The 16,470-nt window shown below is 36.3% G+C and overlaps 1 protein-coding gene across 1 annotated transcript in view; it reads left to right on the top strand.

The window, feature by feature from the left end:
• LOC150098214 (furin-like protease 1, isoforms 1/1-X/2) overlaps positions 1–16,470 on the top strand; it is a 469,518-nt gene that overhangs the window by 341,299 nt on the left and 111,749 nt on the right. The window contains 1 exon segment of the mRNA XM_090405967.1: positions 10,450–10,550. Coding sequence (XP_090262093.1) covers positions 10,450–10,550 — 101 coding nt within the window.

The following is a 16,470-nucleotide window of genomic DNA, read 5'->3' as shown; positions in this document are numbered from 1 at the left end:
TGCAAAAAAAGAAACAACTGTGGAGGGAATTTAAAGAAAGGGGTGACCTGCAGGCACACAAACAGTGTAAAGTGCAGGCCAGAAGGGTAACGAGTGTGGTAAAAAAAGCAAAAGCGGATTATGAAAGGAAACTAACTATGCAAGCTAAAGAGAATCCCAAACAGTTCTTTCAATATGCTGCAAGCAAGAAAAAAAACTGTACACGGCAAAATGAAGGAATGACGATGGTAAGGAGGTCACTGAATCATTCGATATAGTGGAGTTACTGAGCGAGCACTTTGCAAAAGTATATCATCCAGGTGGGTGACATTGAAAAAATGAAGGAACCATTAATTTATATGGGAATTGTGATGAATGAAGTGGAGGTGAATAGTCTGTTACAGAACCTTAATGTGAATACATCTGTGGGATTGGATGGAATACCGGTACAGGTCTTGCATGAAGCGACTAAGGAATTATCCGTGCCCTTGACCATGTTGTTTAATCTGAGTCTCGGATCTGGTTTAGTCCCGAAGGTGTGGAAAGAGGGGAAAATAATTTCACTGCATAAAGGAGGATCAAAGACTACGGTTGCAAATTACCGACCGATCAACATATTGACAACGACTCCTCTGAGTCGTTGTCAAGGTCTTGGAGATAGTAGTCAAGGGAAAAATACAAGAATGGATTGATGAAAATGAGATACTGTATGGGGGACAACATGGCTTTGTGAAAAGTAGATCATACCTCAGTAACATGCTCAAGTTTTATAACAAGGTGACGGCTGAACTGGATAAGGGTAATGGGTTTACGGTGATACTGCTGGACCTGGCAGAGGCATTTGACAGGATACCACATGGAATTTTAATCGTAAACTACAACATATGGGAATGTATATAGGGTTGGTGAGATGGATAGGTGGGTAGTTGATGGAGAAATATCAAAGAGTAGTTTATTCAGGAGTAGAGTCCAAAAGACGGCCTGTGACTAGTGGTGTGCCACAGGGTTCCATTCTTGGACCACTGCTGTTTAATTTGTTCATTAACGGTATAGGGAAGGATCTAAGAGGAACAGTTCATTTGTTCGCTGATGATGCAAAGTTGGGTAGGGCGATAGTGAATGCAGAAGATGTCAAAATCTTGCAGGACGACTTGAATAGATTGGAGTTCTGGGCTAAGGAGAATGGATATCAATTTAATGTGACAAAATGTAAGGTTATGCATTTTGGGGTGAAATGATTAGCAACAGTATACCACATTGGTGGAACTGTACTCCAGGAGATTGATGAGGCCAGGGACTTGGGAGTGTTGGTGGATAGGGAGATGAAGTTTAGGGGGCACATTGCAAAAGTAGCTAAATCAGCTCATCAACTCACTTGTTTGTTGAAAAATACCTTGACGAGCAGAGACAAGCAAGTTATTGTACCTCTGTACCGAGCCTTGATAAGCCCTCATCTCGACTACTGTGCCCAGATTTGGTCACCTAGGTTCCTTGTTGATGAGGAGGAGGTGGAGAGGATCCAGAGGCGAGTGACTAAGATGATAGCGGGTCTATGGAATGAACCATATGAGAACAGGTTGAAGATTTGTGGGTTGCAGAAATTAGTTGATGGGCGGAAAAGGGGATATATGATTGATATTCAAATTGCTAAAGGGTTTCATAGGATTAATTCAGAGGATATTTTTGAGATCAGGACTGGTGGTGGGAGAACTAGGGAACACCTATGGAAGCTGGGCAAGAGTGTGGTTAGCAGGGGTGTTAGAGCTGGGTTCTTTACTTTTAGAGTGGTAAATTAGTGGAATAGACTGCCAGAGTCCATTGTGGGTGCTGTGATGGTGAGTGAGTTCAAGGCAAGGTATGATAGATACTGTGAGAATGTCGTATAGTTGTGTGGACATGATGTTTAGGGCCTCCCTCGATGAGTCTATGGACTCCCTGGAGTCGCCCGTAATAATAATAATAATATAGTTAGTTCCGCTTCTTCTTTTCAGCCATTTTCTGTCCACTGCTGGATGAAGGCCTCCTCAAGTTCTTTCCACCTTTCTCTGTTCTTGACAGTGGTTGACCAATTTTCCCCAAACAAAATTTGACAATTCATCACTCCACCTTCTTTTAGGACATCCTCGGCCTCGTTTCCTTTCTTTTGTTAGTATGGTGGTCCATTGCTCATCTTCTCTTCTGGATAGATATCCGGCCCATTTCCATTTTAGTCACTTATGGTGAAGAATGATGTCAGTGATGCAAGTCTGGCTTCTTATCACAGGTGTTTCGCTTCGTATCTTTTAATGTGATGCCTAGCATCAACTTGTCCATTTTTCTTTGAGTTGTTGTTAGTTTATTTGCCAGTGCTTTTTTTAGCAACCAAGTTTCACAACCATATGTGATGACTGGAAGTATACACTGGTTAAATGTCTTCCTGTTTAAACAGAGTGGTACATCATTGTTTTGAAAAATGCTTTTCAATTTTCTGTATGTATATGAAGAGACCATTTCCAAGAAATTGTTTTCTATTATTATGTTTTTTGGTATTACAAAATGATTTTACAAAATTATTACAAAATGATTACAAAATGTTTTTTGGTATTAAACATGATTTTAGTTTTTTCTCTGTTTATTTTTTAGACTCACTTTTCTGCTTTCATGATATAGATCTTCTATCATTATATTAAGGTCTTGTGGAGTGTTTGCAAAAATTATGATATCATCTGCATATCTTAGGTGTCTTAAGTTTCTGTTATTAATTTTTTACCAAGGTTTGTCCAGTTTATATTATTAAATATTTCTTGTAGACTACTATAAAGATTTTGGGTGATAGAGAGTCTCCTTGTCGGACACCTTTTTCAATTGATATTTTATTGCTACTTGTGTGAAGTTGGATTGTTGCTGTTGCAGTGTGGTATATTTCCTGGAGGAGGTCCATATATTCTCCAGGAACTCTGATTCTGAAGTGCTTTGATTATTGCATTAGTTTTTGATGGAATCAAATGATTTTTCATAATCAATAAAGACTAAACAGAGAGGCAATTGGTTTTCTTCTGCTTATTCTATTATTTGTTTTACTGCATGAATATGATCAATTGTGTTGAAGCCTTTACAGAATCCTGCTTGTTCTACTGGTTGATTTGAGTCTAGAAGAGGGTTAACCTGTTTGTTATTACTTTTGTGAAAATTTTGTACAGATTGGGGAGAATACTAATTGGTCTATAGTTCTTTACTTCTTCTTTGTCCCCTTTTTTTAAATAACAGTATCAGTGTATTTTTTCAGTTTTCTGGTATCTTCCCCTTTTCTAGGTATAGATTGAGTAAGTTTGTGACATGGTGAATTATATTGTTTCCTCCCCATTTAATTAATTCCATGTGAATTAAGTCTTCACCGGGAAATTTTCCATTTTTCATTTGTTTTAATGCTTCTTTTATTTCATCTGAAGTGAAAGGGGGGAGGGTATGAATTCTATATGTGATGGAGAAGGGTTATTTATATTTGATTTATCTATTGAAGGATCACTATAGAGTTATTTATAAATTCTTCTAGCCTGCTTAGGATTAGTTCTTGGTTCCTTATTGTAGTTCCATTCTTATCTTTTATTGTAGTTATTTGACTTTTGCCAAATATTAAATGTTTTCTTAGTATTTTCATAATTTTATTGTTTTCAATTGTTTATTTTATTTTTTTAGTGTTATAAGATCTTATTTCATTTCTCATCTTTTTCCTTATTGTTTTGTATAGTTATGCATATTCTATTTTAGAAATTAAGTTTTTGTCTTGTTTCATATTTTGTCTCTTTTTTAGTAGTTGTAAAGTTTCCTCTAAAAGTTTATGGTCTTTTTGTTGTTTCTTGCTTGTGGATTCATTGGCAGCTGAGATTATTTCCGTTAGGTTTTGGCTTATTTTATTTATGTCTTCTTCAAATATATTTATTAAGTCTAGTTTTTGACTGAGTTTTTCTTTGTAATTCTTCTTCTTGTTTTCAATAGGTTTTAAGTCAAAACCTCCTTGTTTTGACTGATTCATCTGATTCACATCTTGATTTTTTGTTGTTTATCCATTTTATTCTTTCCAATTTGGAGTTTATTTTAATTTTGGCTCTGAATTTCCACTAAAACCACTTATTTGATGTGACTTCTTCATGCTTAACTTGAGTTATTCCTTTTTCTCCTTATTCATCTTCGAACCTTTTTCAGATCCAACTGTTTTCCCTTATACCGGGTCATCCCCTTCCCTTTTTGTCTATATATGCATCACATCCTCTTGGAGCATCTACCTTTCTTAATGCTTTATTCCTCTCTCCACCCTGACCCTCCCCGTTTCCTTGTCTGTCTTGCACATCTGTTCTCTCATTCTCTATACTCATGCCGCTCACTTCTTCATTCACAACTACCTCTTCAATCTCTCCTGTCTTACTCTCCCATTCTTCCACATCGCTTGTATTCTATTCCTGCACTCACTTCTCTACCTTCCAGAAGCAGTCTCTCCAAGCTACTCACACCAAAACCACTCAAATGTAGTCCACCGCTCCCATACAGTTCACTTGGTCCTTCAAACACATTACCAAACTGCACTCCTTTCTCCTCACACATTTCTGCTAATAAAATTTCTGCTTGTGTCAGGTACTGCCTTATGAATTTCCATGCACTGTCAACATCTTTTCTGTTCAGTTCTTCTACCCAACATATTGATGCTAACTGACTGTACAGTTTCCCATAATCATTCGCCTAATATTTCCACATATATCCATTTTCACCACTTATCTAACACTTGTCACTTTATCATAAAATGCAAGTAAATTATTAAAGATGACCTACCCTTCACACATCCATGCTGACCATCATAAAGAATGCTGTGCCCATAAACCCACTCTTGTATTCTATTCCTAAGCAATCTCTCCAACACCTTGATTGCAACAGCAGTTATACAGACTGGTCTGTAATTGAAAGTTCTCTCCTAGAACCATGCTTGTGGAGTGGTACTATTTTGCCTTCTTTCCACTCCTTAAGAACCTTACCCACTGCAAGATTGTCATTAAATAACCAGGTTAAGGGCATAGCTAACTGTTGTGCATATTCCTTAAGAATACATGGTGATATGTTATCTATTCCCACAGCTTATTAACATCTAACCCAATCAACACCTGATACACTTCTCTTTCTTTCACTCTCAATTCTCCCAATACTCGCCTCCTTTCTATATATTGCACAGCATCATTTACGCCAGTGTGATATATGCTGACAAAGTGCTGCCGTGCAATATATAGAAGGGAGGCAAGTATTAGGAGAACTCTCCTGCCATGGCTCTCCACCAGTTCCATCATGCCCTAATTATACTTTCTCTTGCTTACTGTATAGCTGAAAAATTCTTCTGAATTAAACTTGACTTGACCAGCCAATCTTCTCTCATATTGTGACTTTTCTTTCCTAGCCTGCACTTTATACACTTCATGCATCCGATCACCACCAACTCTCTTCTACCAACACAGCTTGCTTGATTTCAATGTTCATCCATTTCACTCCTACTCTATTTACTACTTAACCCTTGGTATGCAGTTATACATTGCTTGTGTCAGATACTGCCTTATGAATTTCCATGCACTGTGAACATCTTTTCATCACAGCTCATCTACCCAACATATTGATGCTAACTGACTACAGAGCTTCGCATAATCACCTGCCTAATATACTTCCACATATATCCGTTTTTGGCAGTAACCTTTTCTTGTTTCACCACTTCCCAAACAAGTACCTTATGATCATTCTCACCAACCAGTGGTAGTGTTAATACCCCATTAATAACTGCATCTTGTGAAATGATCACCAAATTCAAAACAATAAAGCCTCTAGTTGTTTCAGTCACATGCTGCTTAAGATATTTATCTCTCAGAAATTCCACAGACTCACTCTCCTTGTTTCTGTAGACTATCTCCTCCTTCCATTCTCTATTCTTGTAATTGAAGTTTCTCATCAGGATCACCTTCTTTTTACATGCTCAACTAATTTGCCTAAATATATCTCTACATTCCTTGGCCTATAACACCATACTGTCAGATACACTAGCCTGTTAATTTCAACAATTTCAATCTAAACAATAACAACAATGTTAATTAAATAACTGTTTACTCTGTAGAATTTATGGAGACAGAAATCCACATGTTAGAGCAGTTACTTTACTTACAACTAAGAAAATAATGCAATGTTTCAACCTCTATATCAAGGTCATCATCAGTAATACATATATATGAACTAAAATCCAAGTTACATCATAGTACAACTAACTAAGCTATAGTATAATTGCTTTGTTAACTGTTTACACTAGCCAGATCTCTGGTGAGGGAAAGAGAGAGAGGAAGGGTGAAATTTAAAATTTTAAAAAATTTAATTATTAATTTTTATATTACAAAAATAATTTTAATAAAAAAAATAAAATAAAATAAAAATGATAAAAACTTAAAGGTTGAACTACATCAAATGCTACTCTACAGTCCTGTTATCTTTAGGTGCTGTTCGCTAATCGAATTTTCTTGTGTTGGGATTCTCCGACCTTGTTTTTCAATGTTCTCTATCTGAATGCTATATGGGTTACAGATGGATCTTCCAGACTGTTGGAATTGCTAATCTATCATTCTTGTTGAGACTGGGATGATGAATCAGTATCACACAAGCTTCTTTGAATTTTCTTCCAAACCATGTTTTGGTATGGTGTAGGGAATTGGTGTCTTTCCATTTAATCCAGTGGCATGTTTGGAAGTGCATAATTGTGTATCTTGTTTCTACTTTGTAGGATAAGTTGTAAGTGCACTATATTTTGTAAACCCTTGGGTGGGCAAGTTAAGGAAGAGGATCTTTAAACAAGCTAAGTATGCTTTTTAATTTTGTGTGCAGTTTAAATTTTGCCTTAAAATTGTATGGTCTATCTATTTTTTCTGATATTCCCCTAATGTACAGTACAGATGCTATGACATTTTTGTAATTCTTATCTTTAGTAATATATGTGAATGATCTTGTGAACTGTTTTTTGTCATAATCATTATTTATAAAGGTTTGGCTTATAATTTCATATTCATTCTTCAATCTGCTCAACATAGTCAGTTGTTAGCACTCTGTGTTTGAAGGCACTGATAATCCCTAGTTTTTGTGTTGGATCGAGGTATGATTTTGTGTGTGTGTGTGTGTGTGTGCGTGCATGCGTGCGTGTGTGGAATATGAAGGAAAGACAGCCTGAGGGAAGATGCGTGACAAGTGTTTCTAGAAAAGTAAGAGAGTTATTGTTTTCAGTCTTAATTGTAAATTTGATGCATTTGCATTGTTTGATCTGGTGACTTAGAAATGTTAACATGTGGTGGCTGTGGAGCCAAATAGAAAATATGTCTCAATTTATCTGAGCCAAACTTTGGACTTTAGATTTGTTGAATCTAGAGCTTGTTGCTTGAAGTCTTGAAGGTAAAATTTGACAATGAGAAAACTCCCATAGAACAATGTTTCTATGGGAGTTTCCTTTCCCATAGAAACAAAAAAGATAGTAGAACCCCAACCAGAAAACTGGATCAGGGAATAAATCCTAAAGATAACAAAATTATACAGTAGCAATTGATGTAGAGTCTATCATACCACTCCTTGACCTCATTGACCATTTGTGCTCTTACCACTGTCTCAGGCAATGCATTCCACGGGTCAACCACCCTCCATGCAAAGAAACCACTCCTCATCCTCTTGCTCACAGCTTTCATAACTTACTGGGATGATCCCTCATCCTTGCTCCTGTCCCCTGTTAGACCAAACGAAAGAACTTCACAGTGTCACCCTGTAACTACCTCTTGACAGTTTAAGTCTCAGTCATATCATCTCTCCTTCTTCTATCTATCAAACTCTGCAGTTCACATTACCTCAGTCAGTCTTCATGACTAACATTGAACAGTCCTGATGCCATCTTTGTTATCCACCTCTACATCCTTTCCACAGTTAATTTATTCAAATCCTGGGGACCAAATATGAGAACAATAATCCAAGTGTGATCTGATCAATGCTTTATACAATGGAATGACAACTCTTTTATCTCTGTAGGTCAGAGTCCTTCTCAGTATTGCTGCAATCCTCTGGATTACCTTCACTACCTTGGCAATATGTTCACTGAATTTCAGGTTTCTATTAATCATCACTCCAATATCCCATGCCTCCTGTACTTCCTTCACTACAGTTCCTCATCTGCCCAATGCTGTATATAGCCACTCACTAATTTCTCTAACATCTTAACAACTACTAATGAAACACAAACTGGTCTATAATTTGACACTTCCAGTCTCCTACCACTCTTATGTAATGGCACTATCTCACCCTCCTTCCACTCTTTGGGTACCTTTCCCTTGGCCAGACTTTCATTGAAAAGCCAGGTCAATGGAACTGTTTGTTCTTAGCACATTCTCTCAAAAACCCATGGTGAAATTTCATCCAGTCCCATTGCTTTATTGACATCCCGAGTATTCAGTATTTGAAACACATTTTCCTCGTGCACTTCTAAAACTCAAACTTACCCTAGCCCTCTAGTATTAAAACCTACTTCTTCAAGATGAAATACCCCAATAAATTGCTCATTGAACAACTGTGCTATCTCCTTTGCATCGGTCACTCTATTTCCATTTTTATCCAACAATGTCATTCTTCCACAATCATTTCTCCTCCTACAGGCTAGATAGCAAAAAAATTCCTTAGGATTTTCTTTGGATCTTAGGGCCAGTCTCTTCTCCTATTCCAGTTTTGCCTTCCTTGCCATAATAGTTCCTCTCCTGGATTGAGTCTTATATTCTTCATGCATGTGCTTTCCACCCTTCTTCTTATATCTCCTCCATACGATCTTTTTTAACCTGCATTTCCTGTTTGATATTGTTTTTCACCCACTTTACACCAAATTGTGTCCTCTTCTTCACTCGTGGTATACAGCCTACTATTGCTGCTAGTAAATATTCCTTCACAATTTCCTAATGATATCTCACCCTTCCAATTCCCTCCATGGAACTGTTACAAGTTGATATCTAAGACTGTTATAATCACCTGCCTTAAATTCCACATACATTCCTTTCTCTTTAAAGCACCTGCATGTCTATTCATTTTTCAAGTCAAAACCACGTGGTCACTCTTTCCAATTGGGGACAGAGATGCTATCTCAGTTATAACAGCTCTTCTGATGCTATGACTATATCAAAAACTCTTGAACTTCATGTTCCTTCTACTACATGTTGGCTAAGACATTTCTTGTTCAAGAATTCGAAATTACTTTCCCTTATTACTAAATGGAGTTTCCTCTTCCCAATTTACACTGCTGTAGTTAAAATCTCTCATAAAAATCATTCCTCTTGCACTTGCCAAGCTCAACTGCCTAAACATCTCCTGCTCCTCACCTTGTATGCGCCCTGGCTTGTAGCAGCACACATCCTCTAAATATTCTGGCTTGCTCTCCAAATCCTTCACTATGAGAGGATATAAATCATTACTTATCATAAGCAATACTCCACCACCGCATTTTCCCTTCCTATACTATCAAAAATTGTTGTTCTCTGCTACTTCTATTCCTATTAGTATATCAACTTCCATCAACCACGTCTCAGAGATCCCAATAATCTTTGGGCAGGCTGATGCTGATGCTAGGCAGTGGCATTAGTATAAAGAATAATGTCACTGTTTCTGTACCTATCATTATCCCCTACAGACTCCACTTGATTCAGCATTACCCAATGTATTCATCCTTCTCCCAAGCACCTATTCCCACAAGAGGCTACTCCTGCTACCATCCACCCTGGTAGTTTTAGTTTCTCTGCATTGGCACACTGACTCGTTCAGAGAACAGCATAATCTCCAGATGCCTACGTCCTTCCATATTCAAATGCAAGCCATCTCTTGTATAAGTTTCTTTCTGTCCTCAAATGCCCTCTAGGTATCTGCATATTTCAAGCCTCTCTTTTAACACATTCTGGCTATTATACTATTCGTTATTGATGTGCTTATCTGTAGCTCTGCATTATCATACCTCGGCAACACACACACTATCTTCTCTCTTTTAATTTTTTTTTTAATTTAAATTTTTTCTCTCCCCTCTTTCTTTCCCTCACCAGAGGTCAGACTCATATAAATGGCTAACTAAGCTGCTATACTATATAACTCTTTTGTTGTTTTATAATTTAGTTTTTGTTTGGTGTTGTAATACTGTTAAAATACATTATGAAAGTGAACGTTGCTTAAACCAACTCAATTATCATTATTTAGATTTTTTTTTAAATTATTATTCTCTAGTATGGTATATGATTCTGAAATGTATGAAAGAAGGTGAAAATGAATTCAGTAAAATTCAAAATGTAAGGTTGGACTAATTTTACTATATATATAATTTTTAATATTTGTACTTTGGACAACTAAAAGAATAAGATTAAAATTTCCTAAAAACTGCTTTCTTTATGATATTTTCTTGATGTCTGTTTGATTTGTTTATAGATTACTACAGATCTTCATCATGGGTGTACATCAAGTCACACTGGGACATCTGCTTCTGCTCCATTGGCTGCGGGAATCTGTGCTTTAGCTTTAGAAGCAAAGTAAGGTGATTTAAAATATTGTATATTAATTAAATAACTTTCCACTTTATAGGATGGGATGTGTTCATGCATGCCTTGAGAATATGATACCCTATTGGCATATTTATTTTAAATGCCTGCAGGTGACCTTTCTAATGATAGATTAATATTCAGTGTTGGAAAGGTTATCCCCAAACTAAAGCCTGAATGAAAAGAGTAATGAATGTAATATGCAAAGGTGCTTATTGGAATGAGATGGTATTTAAAGCATGCAAAGGCATCTGGGAGTCTGTGGATATAGTACAGTGCTGGCATACTAATGGCAGAAGCAATAGGAATAAGAGTGAGGAATTTCCATTTTCATCATACAGTGTTGTCTGCATCCCCTGAAATGGATAAAATTGAACGGTTATATCATGCGGTTATAAAATTCTTGCGGTTATCATGTGTTTATAAAATTCTTTGTAAAAGAAGGTTTAACGCCAAAAGAAATTCATTTTAAGTTCGTAAAAGTTTATGGGCACTCCTCCTTCCTTTTCGATAATTAAGAAATGGGCTGCCGAGTTTAAATGAGGTTGGATGAGTATTGTATGCAATAGCGAGTACCTCCCACGATGAGCCTCTGACTCCATGGAGGTCGGGTGTTGATAATAATAATAATAATAATATTTACATATGGATTGGCACAAATGTGCATACAGTTCACTACTGTAAATACAACACACTGTTCAATAGTAATAATAATAATGGAATAATTTTATATAAATGTATGTAATTTTTATGAATGTTGTCATTTGTATTTTTCTTTCAATATTTTTTATACATTCTGTATTTAATACAGGTATTTTTAATAATAATAATTTTTATTACGGTTTTATTTTTCTACAAAAAATCAGTATACAAGTTACTGAGTACATTCTTTTTTTCTATACTTATTTGTTTGTTTGTTTGTTTGGGTGGCATTTCTACTGTCTTCCTTGAAGCTTCTGCAGAGCTTATCTGAAGAAGATAAATTATAGATGGCAGTGGTTTCATAGTTTTGTTTCAGTGCACGTTGTGAGCCAGGTGTAGATTTAACTGTTTATATGCGTGTGCTTGGAAACATGTGTATCAAGATATGTATATATATAAATACTTTTTTCTGGTTAACATATAGAGGTGAGTACATGTGCCCATGGACTATCACTGCATGAACACAGTTTGAGTTTCTTTTTGAGGAGGGAGGGGGGGATTGGATTTGGAGATGGCATGTGTCCTTGTAGTAGTGTTTGAGAGGAATTCATAATAGGTGTGCGTGCGTGTGTGTGTGTGTGTGTGTGTGTGTGTGTGTGTGTGTGTGTGTGTGTGTGTGTGTGTGTGTGTGTGTGTGTGTGTGTGTGTGTGCGTGTGTGCTTGCGTGCGTGCGTGCGTGCGTGCATGCACTATACAGCATGTGTATAGTGTGTGTGCACTATACACGTGCTGTATATACTTCAGCTTCCTGTAGGTCCCTGAGTCAAATGGCAGTTTGTTGATCATGTCAGGTATGTAGAAGCTTCGGATGGTATTTCTGTAATGATTATTATGCTTATATGTTACTTTGGACTGAGGTAATGTTTCAGCATGACTGTGTAGTGGAATAAGTGTTTCACCTTAAATATTTTGTGTTCTGTCATTGCTGCCAGTATGAGTATGGGCTGTTCTCTTTCTTCCCAGAATATCAGTTTTACCATTTTATTTTGCAATGATTGTAATCTGTTAAGTTTGTAGTCTGTGCAGAATGTGTGTGGTGTAATTGCATATCTTAAAATGTTTTCACATAATCCTTTATAGATTAGTATTTTTATGTGTGTCGGAATAGTGTCTTTTAATCAATATAGTTTGCTTGCTATTGTCTTCAGTTTGTTGCGTAGATAATTTGTATGGCTATTCCAGTTTTGATCAGCATCAAAGCATATTCCAAGATAGCATGTTGTTTTCGCCTGTGTGATGTTTGTGGTTTTAGGATCAATGCTTTGTGTATAGGAGGAATGGATGTCAGATAATGAGATATTTAGTTTCTATGGATAGGGTCTGGGAGTTAATAATAATAATAATTTTTTTGAAATTATTATTATTAAAATTATGATTGCATATTGTGATGATTATATTTACAACACATATAATTTTTTTTTTTGTAACAATGAATTTCATACAAATTTTCCTTTTTTTTCTGTATAATGTATTAATAATAGTTAATGTAGTTGGGAATTTATAGTTGCAGTTGCATAACATTGCATTTTTACAGCATTTATACAATAACAATGAGTTATATATATATTTACAATTTTTGATTTAATGTATTTAAATGCTATAATTACAGCACTTAAATGTAATATATGGATTTTTTTTTCCTTTTTTCTTTTTTGTTGATCTCAGTTGAGATGTAATTTCTCAGCTTGCATCCTTAAAGCGTTTTTATTAAGCTTATCTAAGGATGACACTGGTTAGTTATTGTTTATTGGTTTGATTGCTGCGTTGGAAGTAGACTGATGTTTGATAGGTCTGATATCCACTACAACTGTCGGTTCATAAATTCATTCACATGCACACATACACGCATTCACATGATAATTTGGAATGTCATGACGCGTCACTGAACTGGAAAGCCTGAACTAATATATTGTGTTTCATTAAGTTTGTAAGGTGTGTAGGGTGCTTGTTTCTTGTTCACAGATGTATTATATAACAATATAATATAATATATATATTATTATATAAAAACATATAATATAATCATATTATATAATAATAATATAATACAGGAACCTCAGTTATCAAATGACTCTCATCTTGAACAAATCAGTTCCCGAATCTATTTCCCGAACAAAACACACACCGGTTTCCAGAATCTTGGTTCTAAACAGACAAACCGGCAACCATGTGCTCCACAGGCTGAGATGTATGGCAGGAGAGCATCAGTTACCCCACAGCCTCTGCTCAGTGCAGACATCTGCTGAAATTTGCAGTGCCTTTTCTTGATTTTCTTTGTCTTTTGTTGTTTTTTTATAATTTATTATTAAATAAGCCACCATGGAGCTGAAGAAGGATAGTGACAGCAGCAAAGTGAAAAGAAAAGTTGTTAGAACCACAATAAAGGTGAAAAAAGAAATCATTTCCAAACATGAAAATGCCATTCATGTCTCGGATCTTGCTATGCAGTTCAGTATGGCAAAATCAATGATCTGGGATGTAGAAGCTTTGAGTGGCCTTTCCATAGTGATTATTATATTTATATGAGATATAATTAGTTGTCTAAGGTCTTGTTATACGGTATGTATTTCTGACTGCCCTGTAGTTGGCATCGAAAAATGTTTTAGCATAGCTGCATTGTGACAATAAATGCTTTGCTGTTAGTATTTTGTGTACTGACATTGCAGTGTACAAGGGTGGTCTGAAAAGTTCTCGACCTAACAATAAAAAAATGAATTTATAATTTCAAAATTATTTTTATTTTTCAACATAATCTCCCTTAAGACTAATACATTTATTCCAGCAATGCTCCAGCACCATTATCTCATCCTTGTAGTGGTTCTCAGTAAGTCTGCAAAATACTCCTCTACAGTTGCAATTACCTCTTGATTCGAAGAAAAACACTGACCAGCAAGGAAGAGTTTTAGTTTTGGGAAGAGACAGAAGTCAGAGGGAGCCAAATTTGGGGAATACGGTGGATGTTCTAACAATTCATAGTGCAGATCCCTTAATTTTCCCTTTCTCAAAACACCTTTGTGGGCAGGTTCATTGTCGTGATGAAAAATGATTTTTTCTTCAGCAAACCCGTTTTTTTCTCACGAACGTTTTCATCTAGTCTGGTTAAAAGATCGGAATAATATTCCCTGGTTATTGTTTTACCCTTTTCAAGATAATTAATAAACAAAATGCATCCCAAAACACCGATGCCATGACTTTTCCTGCTGATGGAACCGACTTTGTTTTTTTTGGTGCTGAACAACCAGCTTCTGTCCACTGTTTTGACTGCTGTTTGGATTCTGGTGTGTAATGGTGAATCCAAGTCTCATCTGTAGTAATAAATCAACACACACAAATCCGTTTTATTTGGCAAATTCGGCAAATAAAACTGTTCAGAGATTTTCATGCGAGTGCGCTTTTCATCTGCTGTGAGCAAGCGTGGCACCCATTTTGCACAAAGCACTTCCATTTGCAGTTCTTTGCAAAATATACCTACATGTTGTTTTGAAATGCCTATAGTCTCAGCAATTTCATGCACTTTGACTCGCCAGTCATCCAATACCATATTGTGCACTTGATCAATGATACCTTCAAGGCTGGTACCCCGCCACGTTTAAACTCGGCAGCCTATTTCTTAATTGTTGAAAACAAAGTAGACGAGTGCCATAAACTTTTATTTAGTCTAAGTGTGGTCTGATCAGAGTCTTATACAATGGAATGATAACCCTTTTATCTCTGCAGGTCAGTGTCCTTCTCATTATTGCAGCAATCCTCTGTGTTGCCTTCACTACCTTTGCAATATGTCCCCTAAATTTCAGGTTTCTACGTATCATCAACCCCCAGATCTCTTGTCTCCCCTACTTCCTTGAGTTTAAATCCTCCCATAGAGTATGCAGCATCCCATTGATATGTCCCAAACCTCAAGACCTTACATTTTCCTGCATTAAACTGAAATCCCCATTCATTTGCCCATCTATCTAGCTTTTTCAAATCCTCTTACAGGACTGCCACATCTGCACTATTCCTGATAACCCTTCCCAGCTTCGCATCATCCAAAAACAACTGAATATCCCCTTGCAATTATTGGACAATGCCATTGATATAAAGGTTAAACAATACAGTTCCCAGTACTGAGCCCTGTGGAACCTCACTTGTAACCTTCTGCCTCTTTGATATTGCTCCACCATACACAACTCTCCAATACCTATCAGACAGCCAATCCTGAATCCAGTTGACCAATCTGACATCCAGACCCATGTGCTGCAACTTGAATATCAGCTTATCATGTGGTACCCTGTCAAATGCCTTTGCTAAGTCTTGGAAAATAGCAGTACAGTCATAACCCGAAGTTATGCGATAGGTGGGACCAACAAAAAGCACATAAGTCGAATTCACATAACTCGGGGTATAATTTTGCATGTAATTTATATATACAAACATACACTTGGGACCAAAGGTTTACAAATACCTATTTTTTTTAAGAAATATAATCATAATTGTAGTTTTTCGTACATAAAAAAAGAAAGTTATTTCAATTTTGATGGTTTCATAAAGTCTAATAGATTCGTCTGACAGCATAATGTCTTTTTCTTGTCATGCAAAATTTCTTCATAGCAAGCTAATGATTTTTTTATTCCTTGCCTTGTGGCTACAATTCATTCCTTGTTAGAATCTAAGTCCTCCAAAATCTGTAAACCTTTCTTTTATGATTAATCTTACTGTGGATTCCTTTAGATCGAACTTCTTTGCTAGCGCACAAATTTTCATTCCACTCTCAAAATCCTTAATAATGTTGAGTTTTGTTTCCAAAGTCAATGTTTTTCTTTTCTTGCTAGCAGTAGAAGAATTGGACTTGCTTCTTTTTGATGACATTATTATTTTTTATGTGATAAAATTTTTATCTAGAACATAACATTAAACAATTGCAAGGTTTATAGACTATAAAAATCGTGTATGAATGGAGACTGTGCGAAATACGTCAGTGCTTGTTCACAGCATGTGCGACACTGGTGAATGCGACCGGCGCCTGAAAGATACGACTAGTGATGAGGCATGAAGTGGGACGGGAATAGGTACATATAAGAAACCACGTAACTCCAGATTCGCGTAAGTCGGGGTATGACTGTATATGCCTTTCCCTCATCTAATGCTCTTGTAACTTTATTATAAAAGGCTAGCATATTGCTAAAACAAGGGCACCTCTTCACAAATCCATGTTGACTCTCACAGATAA

Source organism: Typopeltis vanoorti, chromosome 16, assembly GCF_054136105.1.
Source record: "Typopeltis vanoorti isolate ZY-2024b chromosome 16, IOZ_Tvanoo_1.0, whole genome shotgun sequence".
NCBI classification, from domain to species: domain Eukaryota; kingdom Metazoa; phylum Arthropoda; class Arachnida; order Uropygi; family Thelyphonidae; genus Typopeltis; species Typopeltis vanoorti.
The sequence above is the reverse complement of the archived record's forward strand: the minus strand, read 5'-3'. Positions and strand labels throughout refer to the sequence as shown.